At 39.2% G+C, this 15,561-nt stretch overlaps 4 protein-coding genes and 1 non-coding gene across 7 annotated transcripts; 3 read left to right on the top strand and 2 right to left on the bottom strand.

Moving 5' to 3' along the window:
• Positions 1 to 333: 333 nt before the first annotated feature.
• Positions 334 to 2,302, top strand: LOC113714289 (probable indole-3-pyruvate monooxygenase YUCCA8). Its single transcript, XM_027238075.2, has 3 exons — positions 334 to 1,143; positions 1,246 to 1,617; positions 1,746 to 2,302. Exons 1-3 carry the CDS (start codon positions 484 to 486, stop codon positions 1,968 to 1,970), a joined length of 1,257 nt encoding a protein of 418 aa, XP_027093876.1. The 5' UTR covers positions 334 to 483; the 3' UTR covers positions 1,971 to 2,302.
• A 1,093-nt stretch (positions 2,303 to 3,395) lies between these two features.
• TRNAV-AAC (transfer RNA valine (anticodon AAC)) lies at positions 3,396 to 3,469 on the bottom strand. The gene has a single exon. It is a non-coding gene; the product is annotated as a tRNA-Val (tRNA).
• Positions 3,470 to 6,407: 2,938 nt separating this feature from the next.
• Positions 6,408 to 9,252, top strand: LOC140013481 (monothiol glutaredoxin-S10-like). The gene is made up of 5 exons (XM_072062775.1): positions 6,408 to 6,848; positions 6,957 to 7,030; positions 7,925 to 7,999; positions 8,391 to 8,417; positions 9,021 to 9,252. The coding sequence occupies exons 1-5, from the start codon at positions 6,547 to 6,549 to the stop codon at positions 9,095 to 9,097; spliced, it is 555 nt and encodes a 184-aa protein (XP_071918876.1). The 5' UTR covers positions 6,408 to 6,546; the 3' UTR covers positions 9,098 to 9,252.
• Positions 9,253 to 10,176: 924 nt separating this feature from the next.
• LOC113714246 (protein LOW PSII ACCUMULATION 1, chloroplastic) lies at positions 10,177 to 15,463 on the top strand. 3 transcript variants are annotated; one of them, XM_027238050.2, is made up of 5 exons: positions 10,177 to 10,673; positions 11,584 to 12,156; positions 12,343 to 12,393; positions 12,634 to 12,780; positions 14,971 to 15,463. In XM_027238050.2, exons 1-4 carry the CDS (start codon positions 10,459 to 10,461, stop codon positions 12,773 to 12,775), a joined length of 981 nt encoding a protein of 326 aa, XP_027093851.1. In that variant the 5' UTR covers positions 10,177 to 10,458; the 3' UTR covers positions 12,776 to 12,780; positions 14,971 to 15,463. The 3 variants fall into 3 exon arrangements, with proteins under 3 accessions (XP_027093851.1, XP_027093844.1, XP_027093837.1); XM_027238043.2 differs by lacking the exon at positions 14,971 to 15,463 and adding an exon at positions 12,920 to 14,491; XM_027238036.2 differs by lacking the exon at positions 14,971 to 15,463 and having other exon boundaries at positions 12,634 to 12,862.
• LOC140013478 (photosystem I reaction center subunit IV, chloroplastic-like) lies at positions 14,246 to 15,259 on the bottom strand. Its single transcript, XM_072062771.1, has 3 exons — positions 14,996 to 15,259; positions 14,598 to 14,663; positions 14,246 to 14,493 (listed from the first exon to the last, which is right to left on the bottom strand). The coding sequence occupies exons 1-3, from the start codon at positions 15,257 to 15,259 to the stop codon at positions 14,389 to 14,391; spliced, it is 435 nt and encodes a 144-aa protein (XP_071918872.1). The 3' UTR covers positions 14,246 to 14,388.
• Positions 15,464 to 15,561: the final 98 nt, after the last annotated feature.

The raw sequence follows: 15,561 nt of genomic DNA, 5'->3' as shown, positions 1-15,561 counted from the left end.
TTCTCACTTTAATTTATAGGGTGCAACAGAATAGAATCACTTGTGCTCCTACTAATTCTCAAACGCCATTTTAAAATGCATGAAGAACCAGCCCCTCATCATTTTTAATGATCAATGCAGTATAATTTAAATGAGGTGTTATTGTATAATGATTAAGTATCGACTAAAATAATACTTTGCAGACTCTGGCTTATGATTTGAGAATGGCCCGTCGAAAAGCATTAACTTCCCACCTCCAGTCACATGCACCTTTCTCAAAATTCCGAGGCAAAACCATCTATTTAAGGTCCCTTCAGCCCCCCCCTCCACTTCCTCTCCATTCAAACAAATTCAACCATCTTCTCAATTTTACTCTAGCGAAACCAAAACTTCTCTTATCCAAGAAACCCATATTCTACACTTTCTGTATCAACTTCTGCTTCTAGACGCTACACAAGTGCCTCCTCTGCATTACATTTTAACACCGAATTTGCCGTAAACAAAATGTTTAACTTCATGGACCCTGATTTCCTTGCTCGTAGATGTGTTTGGGTAAATGGTCCTGTGATAGTTGGAGCAGGGCCATCGGGGCTGGCAGTTGGAGCTTGCCTGAAGGAACAAGGAATTCCCTTTGTCATCCTGGAAAAAACTGATTGCATTGCATCTTTGTGGCAGAAACGCACTTATGATCGCCTAAAGCTTCATCTTCCTAAGCAATTCTGCCAACTTCCTAAGTTCCCCTTCCCTGATCATTACCCTGAGTACCCCAACAAGAAACAGTTCATTGACTACTTAGAATCATATGCCACCCACTTTGATATCAACCCTCAATTCAATGAGTGTGTGCAATCAGCTAAGTACGATGAGGCCTGCCGTTTGTGGAGAGTCAAGACAGTTTCTACCAATGGTTCCACCCGCTCTGAAGTCGAGTACTTCTGCCAGTGGCTTGTGGTAGCAACCGGGGAAAACGCAGAGCGCATGGTGCCTGACATTGATGGTCTGAAAGAATTTGGAGGCGAGGTCTTGCATGCCTGTGATTACAAGTCTGGCGAAAAATTCCGTGGCAAGAAAGTTCTTGTTGTTGGATGTGGCAATTCGGGGATGGAAGTTTCTCTCGATCTTTGCAACCATGAAGCTCAACCTTCAATGGTTGTTCGCAGCTCGGTGAGTTTTCTGGTTCAAAATTTTTATTTTACTTTGTCATTGATCAATATATTCCAAAATGTTGTGTGTCTGACGAGCTTTGCTCTGCTTCTGTTTCTTCAGGTTCATGTCTTGCCTAGAGAAATATGCGGCAGATCAACATTTGAACTAGCCATGTTTATGCTGAAATGGCTACCACTTTGGCTGGTTGATAAACTCCTGCTGGTTCTGGCATGGTTCATTCTCGGAAACATAGAGAAATACGGGCTAAAACGACCATCACTTGGTCCCCTGCAGCTCAAAAACACTAAAGGAAAAACACCTGTCCTGGACATTGGTGCATTGGAAAAGATTAGATCAGGGGAAATCAACGTAGTCCCTGGAATCAGGAGGTTCTCATGCGACATGGTTGAACTTGTTGATGGTGAAATGCTGAATATTGATGCTGTTGTTTTGGCTACAGGATACAGCAGCAATGTTCCCTACTGGCTACAGGTGAGAGATACATATTACTTCGTCGTCATTACAAGAATTTTTTATAAATAAAAAAAAAGTATAATACAAATTCAGAAGCTTCTCTTTAAACAAAGTGCTGACTTAGTTTGATAAATTTTGATGTGCAGGAGGCTGAATTCTTCTCTAAGGATGGATTTCCAAAATCATCATTCCCAAATGGCTGGAAAGGGAAGGATGGGTTATATGCAGTTGGGTTCACAAGGAGAGGGCTTTCTGGAGCATCTGCAGATGCTACGAAAATAGCACAAGATATTGGCAAAGTCTGGAAAGAGGACTTGAAGCAGAAAAAGCAAAAAGTTCCTACTCACAGACGTTGCATTTCACAGTTTTGATCACCGGAGCTTAGGAATTCCCTGACCTTGATAATTCTCTGACTCCTTCGCCATTTCCAAATAAGGCAAAGAGACTTTGACTCTGTGTATGATATAACTGTGTATGTAGAAGATACATAAACAATGCAGATAGCACATAGAGACTAGCCAGCCCTCTCCTGATAGCCCATGTGTTTTAGTATGTCGGGCATTTTGTATACTGAGGATGATGAGGCTTTTCATTTTCTTTTTTTCTTTTTTTTTCCACCAATTTCACAACTTTCCTCCAAGAGCTTCATGAAGTATGTAAAATCATTCAATGACAAGTTACAATGGAAAATCATCTTCGACTATTCAATTTGTCCATTTTGAACTTCCTTTCTTTCTTTGTTCTTCTTTATCATTATTATTATTATTATTTAAGATACAATCATTCGCGCATCAATTTATGGTACACAAATTTGGAGGAAGAAAAGAGAAGCATGAAGACCAAGTCCTTTTTCAGCGTATTGATTTCTAAATGATCAGTTAGCAAGAACATAGGAAGTGAAGTGGGGAACTGTTTACAGCAATCTGAGTTGGAGATTTAGACTGAAGCTAGGAACGTCCTCTTCGAATCAATCAATCAATTGCTTTCAGGTGCTACATCAAAGCCCTTGTCAAAATTTGATGCCTTGATAGCAATAACCTATAACCAAAGCCAAACTCGGCCTTGGCCATTATTATCTCAATCCCCATGGTCACATCCCCAATCCAAGTTGAGCTTATAATACAACATAATATAATGTTACTTCAGCTACATTCCTAAACCAATTTGTTTTCCAAGCTCCAGAAGCAATGAACTTTTTATCAGCAACTTGCTGTTGAACGTCAAGCGAGTAGGGATGAATACGCTAAATTTAAGAAGGTCTGCCCATTTAATCGTCAGTGGTTAAAACTCTTTGAGTTTGACTCTGCATGTGAATGAAACAGCAAAATTTCTGTTGGGGTTGCACACGGAAGGACTTGCGCAGCCGTGTGTTGGTGTAAAAATCTTATCTGTAAAGCGCAATCAACATTCATTAGTTCAAAACACCCGAGTGATCTAAGAGAATAAAAATACTCAACCTCCTCATTGTGGGTTTCAATCAAAGACCCGAGTGATCTAATTTGCCTCAAAGGGATCAGAATGGGGAGGCTGGATTCAATGACAAAAATGGTTGCACCCTTTTATCAGAAAGGTGATCAAGAACTGGCTTGGGCCAAATTGAATCACAATTCACACGGCATAATGGTGGATTTTCAAAGATTTCAAACGACCAATTTTACTATTTGCCACAAAGGGAATAAAAAGGTTTAGGTGTAATGCTTATGAGCTGGATTACTGGGCAAGGTCACAAATAGTTTGTCCTGCTGTCAGGAAGGGATCCAAAACAAAAGTAGTTTGGGCATAATTGTTGCCACACATGGCGTCGCCCGGACTTGAACCGGAGACCTTCAGTGTGTTAGACTGACGTGATAACCAACTACACCACGACACCAGATGTTTGAACGGCTGTCTTATCCTGCTAAGGAATCATAACTGAGATGATAAAGCGTGTTTTTTGGAAAAGCAAAAATATATTATATATTAGTCTTGTGTAATATGATGCGTTGACTTTGTGAGTTTTTGCTTTGTAATCTAACATGACTTCTAAGTGCTTTCACTTATAATAATATGATCTATGAGTCCTTGTTTACATGACTGGGGTTTTCAAAGTTCTATATAACAAACGCTATCTAGAGACTTAACACGTTAGAGAAGAAGTTGGTGAAAAGAAAATTTATCCCTCGCGGTTCATGCTAAAAGAGTTAGGGACAAAGATGAATTCAATTCCAATGTTTTATTTACGAGTGCTATTTATCCTTCATTTTTCTCATAGTTAAGTGAAACATACCACGTGGTTCTCCATGCCATGGGATCAAAATGCTACTCTGTATTCGCTAAGGCGGCCCCATTTCAGAGTTCAACTCTTCATTGTAATCATGGTTCAAAGTCGTGGTCGCGGTCGTGCCCGAACTGTTCCACATTGGTTTCTGTATATCGGTCGCGGTTTCGATGAGACGCCAATTTTAAAACATTTAATATTTTTAAAATTGTGACTAATATTAAAAAAAATATGATAAACAAAAATTATTAAAAAAATAGTAAAAATAATAAAAATTTGAATTGATTCGAGATAACTCGGAATGATTCGATTGTTTTTATCCATCTCGAAAACGTTTCGGCTGAGTTCTCGATAATTCATTATTTCGAAATCATCGCATCTCGGTATCGTATCGGAAAGTTCCACTCCAGTGACTGCTCGGCCAAGTCTTTGAACCATGATTGCAACGAGGCATCGTCAGATCAATCCCTCTCTTTCTTTCGAACCTCAAAATTGCAGCTTCAACGTCTGACCTCGTTTTCATGTCTTCATCTACTTTGGCATTATTCTCACCACTGCTTTGGCTGCTTCTTGTTCTCGACATCCCTACTAAGGTGAGCTGAAATCACCAAGTTCACCACATGGGTTGCACTTACCCCTTTCGTTCTGGCAGTGGAGGCTGTCTCCTGATTTTGGTTTTTCTGAATCCCAAACAGTGGCTTTTGTTTTAGTCCGAGGCTTTAATCCTTTCTCTTTTTTTTTTCCCCTTTCTGATTGATCAATGGACAACATTTACATTACTCCTACTCGAAGGAGCCAACTGGCCCAAGGGAGGATTACAACAGGTAACCGATGACCGGACTTTCATCTTATGTTTAAGCTCGTGACATTTGTTTGACTCGAGGGTCCTTTGTCGGGCCTAATGTTGCAATTTATGGGACGAGAGATCTAAATAATATGGGACAAGTAGGCCAGGCAAGCCTGAAGGGTTTTGGACTGCATATATTTTAAGCCGTCTTACATTTACATCAACCAGCCCAACCCAGAGATGCATCGACTTGTTTTTTCTCTCTTTCGGTTGCAAACGTACAGACTAATCTTCCCTACTTGTTGAAAACCCCATGTGTTTCGTCTGGATTGATAGTACTCAGGGATCCAATATACCCCTATGTTTTCGTCTCACTATTGCCCTCGTATTTAATGACCCTAGTTGCTCCTCGTCATAATGATGGTTTCATTCAAACCATCCCAACGCCTAGGCCTGTCAACGGGTCGGGTCTAGACCCGGATCCGGACCGGATCCGTGAAATTATTGCGGGTATGGGTAGGGATTTAATTCCGTTTCCCAGGTCCGGATCCGGATCCGTTTTGTCAAACAAAAAACGGGTCGGATACGGAATATAGTATTCCGACCCGTATTAGACCCGGATCCGGATATAAATGAATTAATAATTTAAAAAATATATATTTATCAATATAATTTGATTAGGGTGATGTATTTTAATAAAGTTAATTTGATTTCTTTTCTTATTTGGTTTTTTCTTTGCATTAGTTAGAAATTAGTTTACAAATATATTTTTTTCTCATTTTTATTAGAAATTATAAATTTTGGTAAATTTGTTCGGGTAGACCCGGATCCGGATCCGGGACCCACCGGATCCGGATCCGGAACATAGAATAAAAAGACCCGTCGGGTAAACGGGGTCGGATCCGGATCCGGCAAAGTAATTCGGGTCCGGGTCCGGAATAATGAATTCCGGCCCGGACCCGGCCCGTTGACAGCCCTACCAACGCCCTTTGGAAGTGGTTCACTTTTCTAGTAAAGTGGCACGCTTTTAATAATGAAGCGTGCGTAGATAAATTTCTTAATTCCTAACAATGTGTAACTATTTATTCTTTATTTAACACAGTGCTAATGTTCTATAGTCAAAAGGCTAATACTTTCAAGTATGAAGAGGTATTAAAGTGGTACATTAAACTAATAGCCTTTTTCTTAAGTGTATCAATTTGAGAATAATTTGTTTTAAGGTTAATCACAATAAAATGGTAGGTTTTGCACATTTTTTCTTAGATGAAGTGATTTTTTTTTTGGGCTATACATTTGATATTACTATTTATAAGGTTTCAAATCTTTATTGAACTGAAGATGAGGGGTGGAAGGTAGATTATTTAGAATATTATTTGAAATAATTACTTTAATATTTTTTGTGTTGTAATATATATGAGATAAAAAGATAAATAAAAAAATAAAAAATACGTTCAAAGATATAATTATGATACAAACAAATAAGTTTTGAACTAATAGTTGCTCTCTCTTTAGTGCTTTGGGAGAATGCAAAGTGATCGTTTAGCAGAAGCCTCCACATCAGTCATTAAAGGGTTACACTCGGCCCATTCCACATAGTAAGCTGGGGGTTTGCGAGTGTGGATTAACTGGCTAGAGAGCCCAAGTGGCCCTAGAGCCCTCGCTTCCGCTATTCAGTCACTTCAAAGCCCCGTTTGGTGACAAGCCCACGCTACTGAGCTCGGCGACTGGCCATGACTTCAGTAATTTATTAATAAATCTAGTCCTTCTTCGAGGAAGACGATGTGGGATATGGCTTGGAAACTAAAAGTGAACCTGACCGTGAAACTGGCCAAATAATTACGAGCAGAAAAGTGCATCAAGAACGAGGAGAAGAAGAACACCAGCAGAGGGCTTAAGTTCTTCAATGGCTGGCGCGTCTCATCTGATTACTACTCCTCCCCGAGGAGGCTTCAGCTTTCTCACTTTTTCTTCTCAACCTCACAGTCTCCCGCATTTTCACATCCCCAATTCTTGCGCTTTCTTCAACACCAGCTCTGTGACACCGCTCAGCAGCAAATCAAGAATCGACTTTTATGGCCCCAGAAGAGTTGGGAAGACCACTAAGGTTCGAGCCATGGCGGCTTCTTTCGGGTCCCGATTAGAGGAGACTGTGAAAACGACTATCACCGAAAACCCAGTTGTGGTTTACTCCAAAACCTGGTGCTCGTGAGTGTATCTCAGCTGTAACTCTTGTTGATATCATTTGAAGGTTAAATTTTGTTACTAGTTTTTATGGAATTTTGAAATGGCGTAGTGGTGGATTTTGTCATGAAGGTACTCTTCTGAGGTGAAGACTTTGTTGAAGAAGCTTGGTTGCGAACCACTTGTTATTGAACTGGACCAATTGGGTAGGTTTCTCGGGCCTTCTTTCACTTATATCTGCAAATTTAAAGATGATAGTTTCCTTTGCTTCTGTCCTGTATATGCTTTGAAGAATTCTTCTGGATACCATCCTATTTTAGTAAACCCGGTTTAGCATTTCCCCCCCCCCCCAAATTTTTGAATTTTTGCTCCGCCTTCCTTCATTATACGGAATAAGAAGCAAAAGTTGAAACCTTTTACTACCTCAACAGTTAGAAAGTCGATACCTGAATCATACAAGCTTGAGCTTTTTGACAACAGAGAATGAAAATGGACTTTTAGGGCTGTCTGGTTATATCGGTGGCTCACATTGCGCATCATAATCGTTTTCAACATGTGAATTTGTGGCTGAATTGTGTGTATGGCAGTTATATTAGGAGCGGAAGACAATCCTGCTGTAATTTCATCTATCATCAAGGCTGTAGTTTTGGCAGTTTCGCTCCTGAGAAAGATTGATTTTTGTTCTAGCTGGTACTTTTAGGTCTGCAGTAATTACTAAAAATATTATTGTTTCTCACTAAAATTCTCATATTACTTTGATCTCAGTACATTGTAGTTCTTGGGGGTTTTGGTGAAGTTCTTTAGACTACTTGTATATGGTTGTTGTTGTTTATGGATTCATCTGGTAATATCTTGTCATTGATGGCATTCAGGGAAAAGATTCTAGAAGATATTGAGTTCTTCTTCTTGTAGAAATAAGGACAAAGAAGAAATAAAATATCAAACTTGAAGCAGAATTTTAGCATGTTAAATCTTGGTTTTTCTTTTATTCCATGATGCAGATGAGTTCTGCTATGGTGAAGGTTGTATACTTTTTTTAAAAAAAGAAAAAGGAACCTTGATCTTTTAAGTTCAGATTCATGTATTGTTCTTGCTTCCAGGACCTCAAGGACCACAACTGCAGAAGGTGCTAGAAAGGCTTACTGGACAACATACTGTTCCTAATGTATTCATTGGTAAGCTTTGCAAGTGCTGCTGTCTTGCAACATCCTAGCACATGGATATATTTTTACAGTCAAATTTTGCGATGTTTTGCTCTGTTGAGTGACCTAACCGTTGTGCATACAAATAACATTAAGCATGTTATAGCTGTTTTCTGAGGAAAAAGTTACCATGCCATGTTACACCTAAGAGATAAGAATGGTATAAGCGAAAGCATTTTCCAGGACTATGATGATAATGTATTTAAATTTTTTTTATGAAAGATTGGGGAGTAAATACCAGTCAATAAGAAAAGACAAATTTAACCATATAAATGAGATTCATTTCTTTCTCCTAATTTTAGTCTTTCTTTACATATTTTTAGCTAGCAATTCAATCAAATGAGTGCTTTTCTCTTTTTTTCAGGCGGCGAACATATTGGTGGTTGCACAGGTATGGCATTTGAAAATTCTCCCTTCAGTAATGAATATGTTGCACTTATAATGGAAAAAGTGAAATTCATGTAGTCCGGTGTTCATTTCTGCATGTTTTGACAGGGTTATTCATGTGCTGACTTCTGCATGCTTTTACCATATCATTGTCCTGATGTAGATTCTCTGTACTAAGGACCACTACTCTTCAGCAATTTTGGAACACTTGAACCTATTAATTTGAGATTTGCATTCTAGGGTGGATTTTCCAGCAATCAATTTTATGCTTATGCTTTTGTTTCCTAATATCAACTCTTAAGCGAGAGTAATTTGAATCTTTGAATTGAAACCAATGGATGAGAAGAAGGTTCAAAGGCTAAAATAGGGGTATTTGATGTTCTAATGAATCATTAGATGAGTGGTAGAGTTTCTTAGAGTGCATAATGTTCAAGTTAGGAAGAAGATCACTTGCTGCATTTTGTTAAGTGAAATAAACTTGGATTGATGCGTGATTAATTTTGTAACTCATTTGGAGGTTTATGCCTGACGGAAGTTTTTAATTCCTGAAGTGAAATAGCAGCAGAAAAGGCTTGATTTGGTTTTCTCTTGTTGTCTCATGGTGCAGATACTGTTAAGCTACACCGGAGAGGAGAACTTGAATCCTTGTTATCAGAAGCTAGCGCCAAGAAGACAGAAATCTAGTTTCTATAATCACCTTCCTGACTCCCTCTGACTTGACGAGAAAACATGCCATGTATCTTCTTGAATTTCATAGCTCTGAGTGTAAAACATATTCTCGTCTCTGTCCACAGAAACAGAAGTTCAGTTTGAATAAAAAAGATCAGTTATTGGGTAAACAGAGTTGATCAAGTCCAAAATAATTATCGTTTGGCTATAATTCTACCCACGCCGTGGTACTTCCATCATATCTCATATTGCTCATGCAGTTTCATCCCATGGCCACTAAAACCGCTTGTGTGTTGTAATGAAAACACGAAGAAGGATAGTCTTATGGTGCCAGAGATGTGGGGTTTGATCAAAATCGCAACTTTGCAGGTGGAGAATTGAACAGTGCTCTCTTTTGTGTTTCATTGCGTCACCTTTTGGCGATATCGACATTTAAGAACTCTCTCCACATGTACGGCCTCCCAAGAAAGCAACTGCATTCTTGACTTGATGTCATCTGTTGCTCATGTATACTATAAGCTTTGTTTTCGAGGGTTGCTACATTTTCTGCTGATGTTATCCTAAGTCCCTTCATTCTTTTGAAAGAATTAGTAAGCTTTGGTTCCAAGGGTTACTAGGGATTTCATTAATTGTTTCCCTGATCTAAGCTTGCGTGATGATTTCTTGGTAGCGCTTGTGCTAAGAGAAATTGAAGCCCCTTTCCTGCTGTGGCGCCTAAATTGTACTATTTAATCATGCCTTCGGGTAACTTTGTTAATTGTCGCAGAAATTTTCAATTTGAGGGACAATTAGTTTTTTTTCCAGAAATAGCGGTCCGTTTGGATTTGCTGTTTTTTTAAAAATAAATTTTTTAAATACAATGTTATAGTAATATATAATAACTCAAAAAACATCTCACTCAAAAACAGCTCATCCAGATGAATTGCAAAATTGTTCATTCACGTTATATCATTCTAGCATGGAGTTCTCAATATCACGACGAAGATTTTTCTTTGGTTCATTTTATTTTATTTTTTAATTTCTCCCATGTATAGTTTTGGTGATAAAATAAAACCTTAAAACAAGGGACTTGGTGAGGACTTGATGGTCGTTACAACTTACAAAGGAAAACAAATTTCCGGCGAAAGGAAAAAAGCAAAAAACAACACAAAATCCGCGCGAAGTAAAATAAGAGTCGTGGCTGAATGATGGTCACGCAAGCAACCCGAACCGAAATGAGAATGAAAACGTGCTGCTACTTGCTACTGCTATCTGGGTGGGGGCGGCCGTCGTCCAAGGCTGCCTCCGTTTAAGCCAGGACTCTCATCTTTCTGATGCTAGCTGGTAGCTATAGTAGAAAATAACATCTACATCTCCTGCTGCCGCTCCATTCTGCCATGGCCGCAGCGGCGCAACCGTCCTACTCTTTGATTGGGTGTCCCAGTCTCAATCTCGATAAAAAATGCCTCGGATTTTCCCGCCATCTCAACAACTGTCGCAAGTTCGCCTTCTTCTTCAGTAATGTAGACCAAAGATTACTTTGTAAAGTTCAACCCCGGCGTCTTGGACCTTCGCTAATCACTTGCTTTGCCTCCAATAAGCCAGAGATCAGGTCCCTTTTGCCTACTCTCTTCTTTTCTTCATTTTCCTCTTTTTCAGTTCATAAATGCATAGTGTTTTTTTGGTTCGTTTTATAATTATTGCGTGTCAAGTTCTTCTTAAATTGCTTTTACATGTAATATGATGTTTGAAAGGCTACTTACATCCATTGGATTCTTTTCTACGTCTCTGTCCCTGAATGGAAACATAATTTTCTTGGAAAGAAATGGGGATGTAGAAGCCATTTAACGTTTGTTAATCTCAAAAGGGAGGTAGAATGTTGGAGTACGGTGTCTAATAATTTGATGGGTTTAGATGCACATACTGCTTCTTCTCTGGAGACGTCACTTCTTCTTCTCCGGGAAACCATTTGTGACCTATGGGCCTTACTAGTTGCTCTGAAACAATTTGGACTTTCTTGTTATAATCTGAATGGAGTTCTATCAAAAATCTCTGAGGAATTCTGGAATTTTTAATGTAATGTACATGCTGCCTACGACAAACTCAAGCACAAAAATGTTTGAGGATATCATTCCCCTACTCAGAACATAGAATGCATTATGAGTCCCACATGCGACCTTTCAGAATTTCATTGTCAATGTTCATAGGTACACACGGATTGTTTAGAAAAACTAAGGGTCAAGGTACAATATGAATGTCATTTATCATCTAGTATAAGACAGTTGGAACTGGCGTATAAGCTTATCTGGATTTGATTGTGCATATATTTCTTTCCTTTTTTTTTTAGTTTCTTTGATAATGAGTGAAAAAGGACATTTCTAACTGGATGTGTTTTATGAATATTGTTATCCACGGTTTCAGTTTTACACCTGGCCTTTTCTGTTATATTCAAATGCTTTTGCATTCAGGTTCTCTTTTACATGTGAAGCCTCCTTGCAATCATCATTTTGTTTGTTATTCAGTTCTACAGCCAAAATACGAAGTGAAGTCCTCTCTCCATTTCGGTCTGTTCGGATGTTCTTTTATCTTGCCTTTGTTGCAAGTGGTGCTCTTGGAGGACTGATAGCCACCACTCAATTAATAGCTGCTCTTTCTAATCCATCAAGAGCAGCTGAAGTCCCTGATATTCTTAAAGGTCTTGGCATTGACATTGGAGCTGTATCCGTTTTTGCTTTACTTTATTACAGGGAGAACACCGCTAAAAATGCTCAGTTGGCCAAACTCTCAAGAGAGGAAAGCCTCTCAAATCTCAGAATTCGTGTGGATGAGAAGAGAATTCTTCCTGTGAGTGCTTTTAGAGGGATTGCACGTCTTGTAATCCTTGCTGGTCCTGCATCTTTTATTGCAGACTCTTTCAAAAGTAGTGAACCTTTTACTGATCGACTCGTGGAAAGGGGTGTGCTTGTAGTGCCCTTTGCTACAGATGGGAATTCACCAAGTTTTGAATTTGAAGATAGTGAGGAGCTGAAGGAGATTATTGCCAAAAGGAAAAGGCTCTGGCAACTGGCTCCTGTTTATGCCACTGAATGGTCTGAGTAAGTGACCATTTGGTGGCAAATTAATTTGAATACAAGCCATGTGCATGCACACGCATTGTCTCTCTCTCTCTCTCTCTCTCTCTCTCTTAGTGGTGACACATGATGAGCCTCATATGTCATGGGGATTTTTTAGATATAATAAATTAATGAAGCTACTCTCATTTTGATGTTTATTTGCACTAGGTGGCTGGCTGAACAAAAGAAATTAGCGGGTGTTTCCCCTGAATCTCCTGTGTAAGTCTTCAGTAACTTATCACTTTTTTTGACCTGGTGATTACTCAAACACTAGTTTCACCTTTCTGCTCATCTCAGTTATACGTATTATTCTAGTTAAACCAGTTTCTTCATGTGTCTTTTTTGATAGACATTAATTGTTACCAATGCATGAGATGGATCATAAATTGGTATACTCTTTTTTCACAATTTAAAGAACATCTATTGGAAAGATAAGATGCTTTGCACATTGATTTAAAGGTATCTATCTCTCCGGATGGATGGCCGGGTCAGGGGAAGTGGAGTTGGTTACCCTCCCTGGAATGCATTTGTTGCACAACTGCCTCCAGTAAAGGGAATGTGGTCAGGCCTTCTTGATGGCATGGATGGAAGAGTACTTTGAGATAGGTGATTTTTACCTGATGTTTTAATTTCTTGGTACAATACCTCCTATTTACTTGCTTGAGAGCTTAATTTTTTGTTTTTGAAATGTTATTTTATTCACTTTCTTCCCCCCCCCCCCCTCCCCGGTTTTCCTCTTTGATAGGATGGCAAGATGTATTATTGGACAAAGACAAGAATTCCATTTGTTATTTAAATAAAAGATAGGCCATAGCACTTCAATAATGGATTAGCTGCCTTATTAGTTTCCTTCATGAAATTACTCCGCTTTTTCCATTATGGATTGAGGAGCAAGGGAGTCAATGAGTGGATGTTCTCACCATTAAGCAGTGAACTTCCTGTACGGCTTAGAGGTCATGTTACTTTTTTGGTAGGTTCACTCTTCTGTGCTGTCTAAGGGATGTCTTCTGAAGGGAACAAAGAGTCCAGTGGCAGCTTCTTGTCATGGATAACTAAATAACCCAGTGGGGTTTCATCCAAGAGTAGGATTTTAATTAGCGCTGTCACTCCTTTCTTTTTTGTCTGGTTGGAGAAGTGGAGCTTTTGTGGTAAACAAAAGTCGAAGCCAGAATTCCGGTAAATTTAACAGGCTTCTGAAGGAAATTCTTGCTATCATCCGTCCTTTGAATTTTCTTAGCAAGCCCAAACTGTAAGTAATAGTATCAAGAAATAATACACCTGTTATTGAAGTCGAAGCAGTTGGAATGCAATTATATTAGCATATTAGCCAAAAGACAGATAACAACGCAATTTTGGATTTGGTGTCATTTCAATCCATCCTGCTTGTAGGTTGCAGTTATCTTAGCTCAGATGAAAACTGTGGCAGTAAAATACTACCATTAAAAATATGAGATCTTTCCTAGTAAATATATGGGTTAAGGGGGTCTTGGCACTGACAAAACTCCAGAGAGAGCCAAATTTATTTTCAAACATCGGGTGGTTGAATAAGCCCTCAAGGCTCAATTTTGTTTGAAGAACATGCAAACCAAGAACGTACTGAGGCTGTTTGTTCTGCTAATTTAAGAGAGTTTTTAGCTGCTTGTAATTGTGAATAACACGTCTGCCTTCTGTTCTCGCCATAAAGGATCAAAAATGTTGAAGGGCATAGCAAGTAGGATGATATAAACCATTTCCCTTTTAAGCTTCAGAGAAAGAAAACAACTCTTCTTAGTAAAGACAGAGGAGGGGAGAATATTCGCCACTTTGATCCGTTTCTTATTGATTGCCGCACCCCCAGCCCTCCCTCCGTCTCTCTCTCTCGATGAATATTTGGTAGCTTTTCACTTTAGCAGTCAAGGTTCTCCCTGTAACTATTATGTCTATATGCTTGAATATGAGTCGTTTTGAGACGGAACAGAGCCAGGAATCTGTTTTGCAAATGCTTACATTTGAGTCCAAGATCAGTGATTAAACATGCTTAAAAAATGCTCACTTCAAAAGGAAAGAGAAAATTAATAAAAAGAACAAGAAGTTGAAGGTACACAGACAGTACTTGGAAAATCAAGAACTAACTGCGAAAGAGTGTCATTAACTGTTTAACACATTCACAAACACACAGCTATATAAGAGGCCGAACAAATACAGGGGGGGGTATAACATTCAAGGCATAGGGCATTATGCAATTTCTTGGATTTCATCCAATGCATAGTTGTTGGTAGATACATTAGCATAATTCACTTTGTTAAACCTCACAACAACTGGATAGCGAGTCTTGGGGTCCTGTCACATTTCAAGTAAAACGTGTTAATTAATTACTTGTGATTGTGAAAGAGTAGACTCAAACTCCATAAAAATCAACACTAGTAGCTCTCACGACACCTTACCTGATCAACAGCTACAACCGATCCCACGCCCTTGTACCAGTATGACTCCTTCCTTAGGATTCTTACCTGTTGAGACAGTTTATAAGCAAATCAGGTCCATGATTTTAAATTCTTTCTCGGATTTGGCTGAGAGTTATTATGATGGATATAGAGATGGAAACATTATTATTATTTGAGGACTGCAAGGAGTATCAGTTGCCTGGAAGATTCATTGAAGAACATATCCAAACCAAAATGATCTTGTGTCTGTGCCTGAATCTCAAAAGCTTTTTCAAGTAATTTGCCTTGGAAAAAATATGATGATCACCTCACGTTCAAGTGTTCAACTCTTTCTTACTCATCAATACATGTTCATAAGCTGATAAATGTGCAGATATAGTACTAGTTCTGGAACTGACCTTAGTTCCTCTTTTGGGTCCGATTGGAGGTGGCTTGGCAGCCTGAGGTGCGGGAGCTGCAGGTTCAGCCGGTGCAGTAGCAGCTGCGGCTGGTGCTGTCTCTTCGGAGGCGCGTACGACAAGCCTTGTACAGCTGGTGGCGTTGTTCTTGGAAGGAAGCAAGAAGAGAAAAGTGCTCTTGTGGGCTGTGCTCGTGTTGGAGCTGACTGCATTTGGTGTTAAACCAAAAGCTGATGCAGCAGATGCCATGCTGCAGCTCGCCATCCCTGTAGACCTCTCTCGACCACCAAAGATACCAAATTCTTTTAGCTCTAGACTGTAGTAGCAATGGTTGCTCTGACAATGGGTGGAGCAAAAGATCAAGGAATTATTAGCGATAAGAGTAAGAACTGAGAGGCTTTGAGTTAATGGGATATCTTTTTCCTGGACGATGATCAATCAAGAAAAGCCCCGTCATTCTTCCACCCACTCATGCATCGCCACCTGTTTACCATATCCCCTTGTTTTGGATAATGCTGCCCTGCCCTTTTTCAAAATATTTTTTTTTTTTTTGCATGGAATAGCCT

Source organism: Coffea arabica, chromosome 1e, assembly GCF_036785885.1.
Source record: "Coffea arabica cultivar ET-39 chromosome 1e, Coffea Arabica ET-39 HiFi, whole genome shotgun sequence".
NCBI lineage: Eukaryota > Viridiplantae > Streptophyta > Magnoliopsida > Gentianales > Rubiaceae > Coffea > Coffea arabica.
The sequence above is the reverse complement of the archived record's forward strand: the minus strand, read 5'-3'. Positions and strand labels throughout refer to the sequence as shown.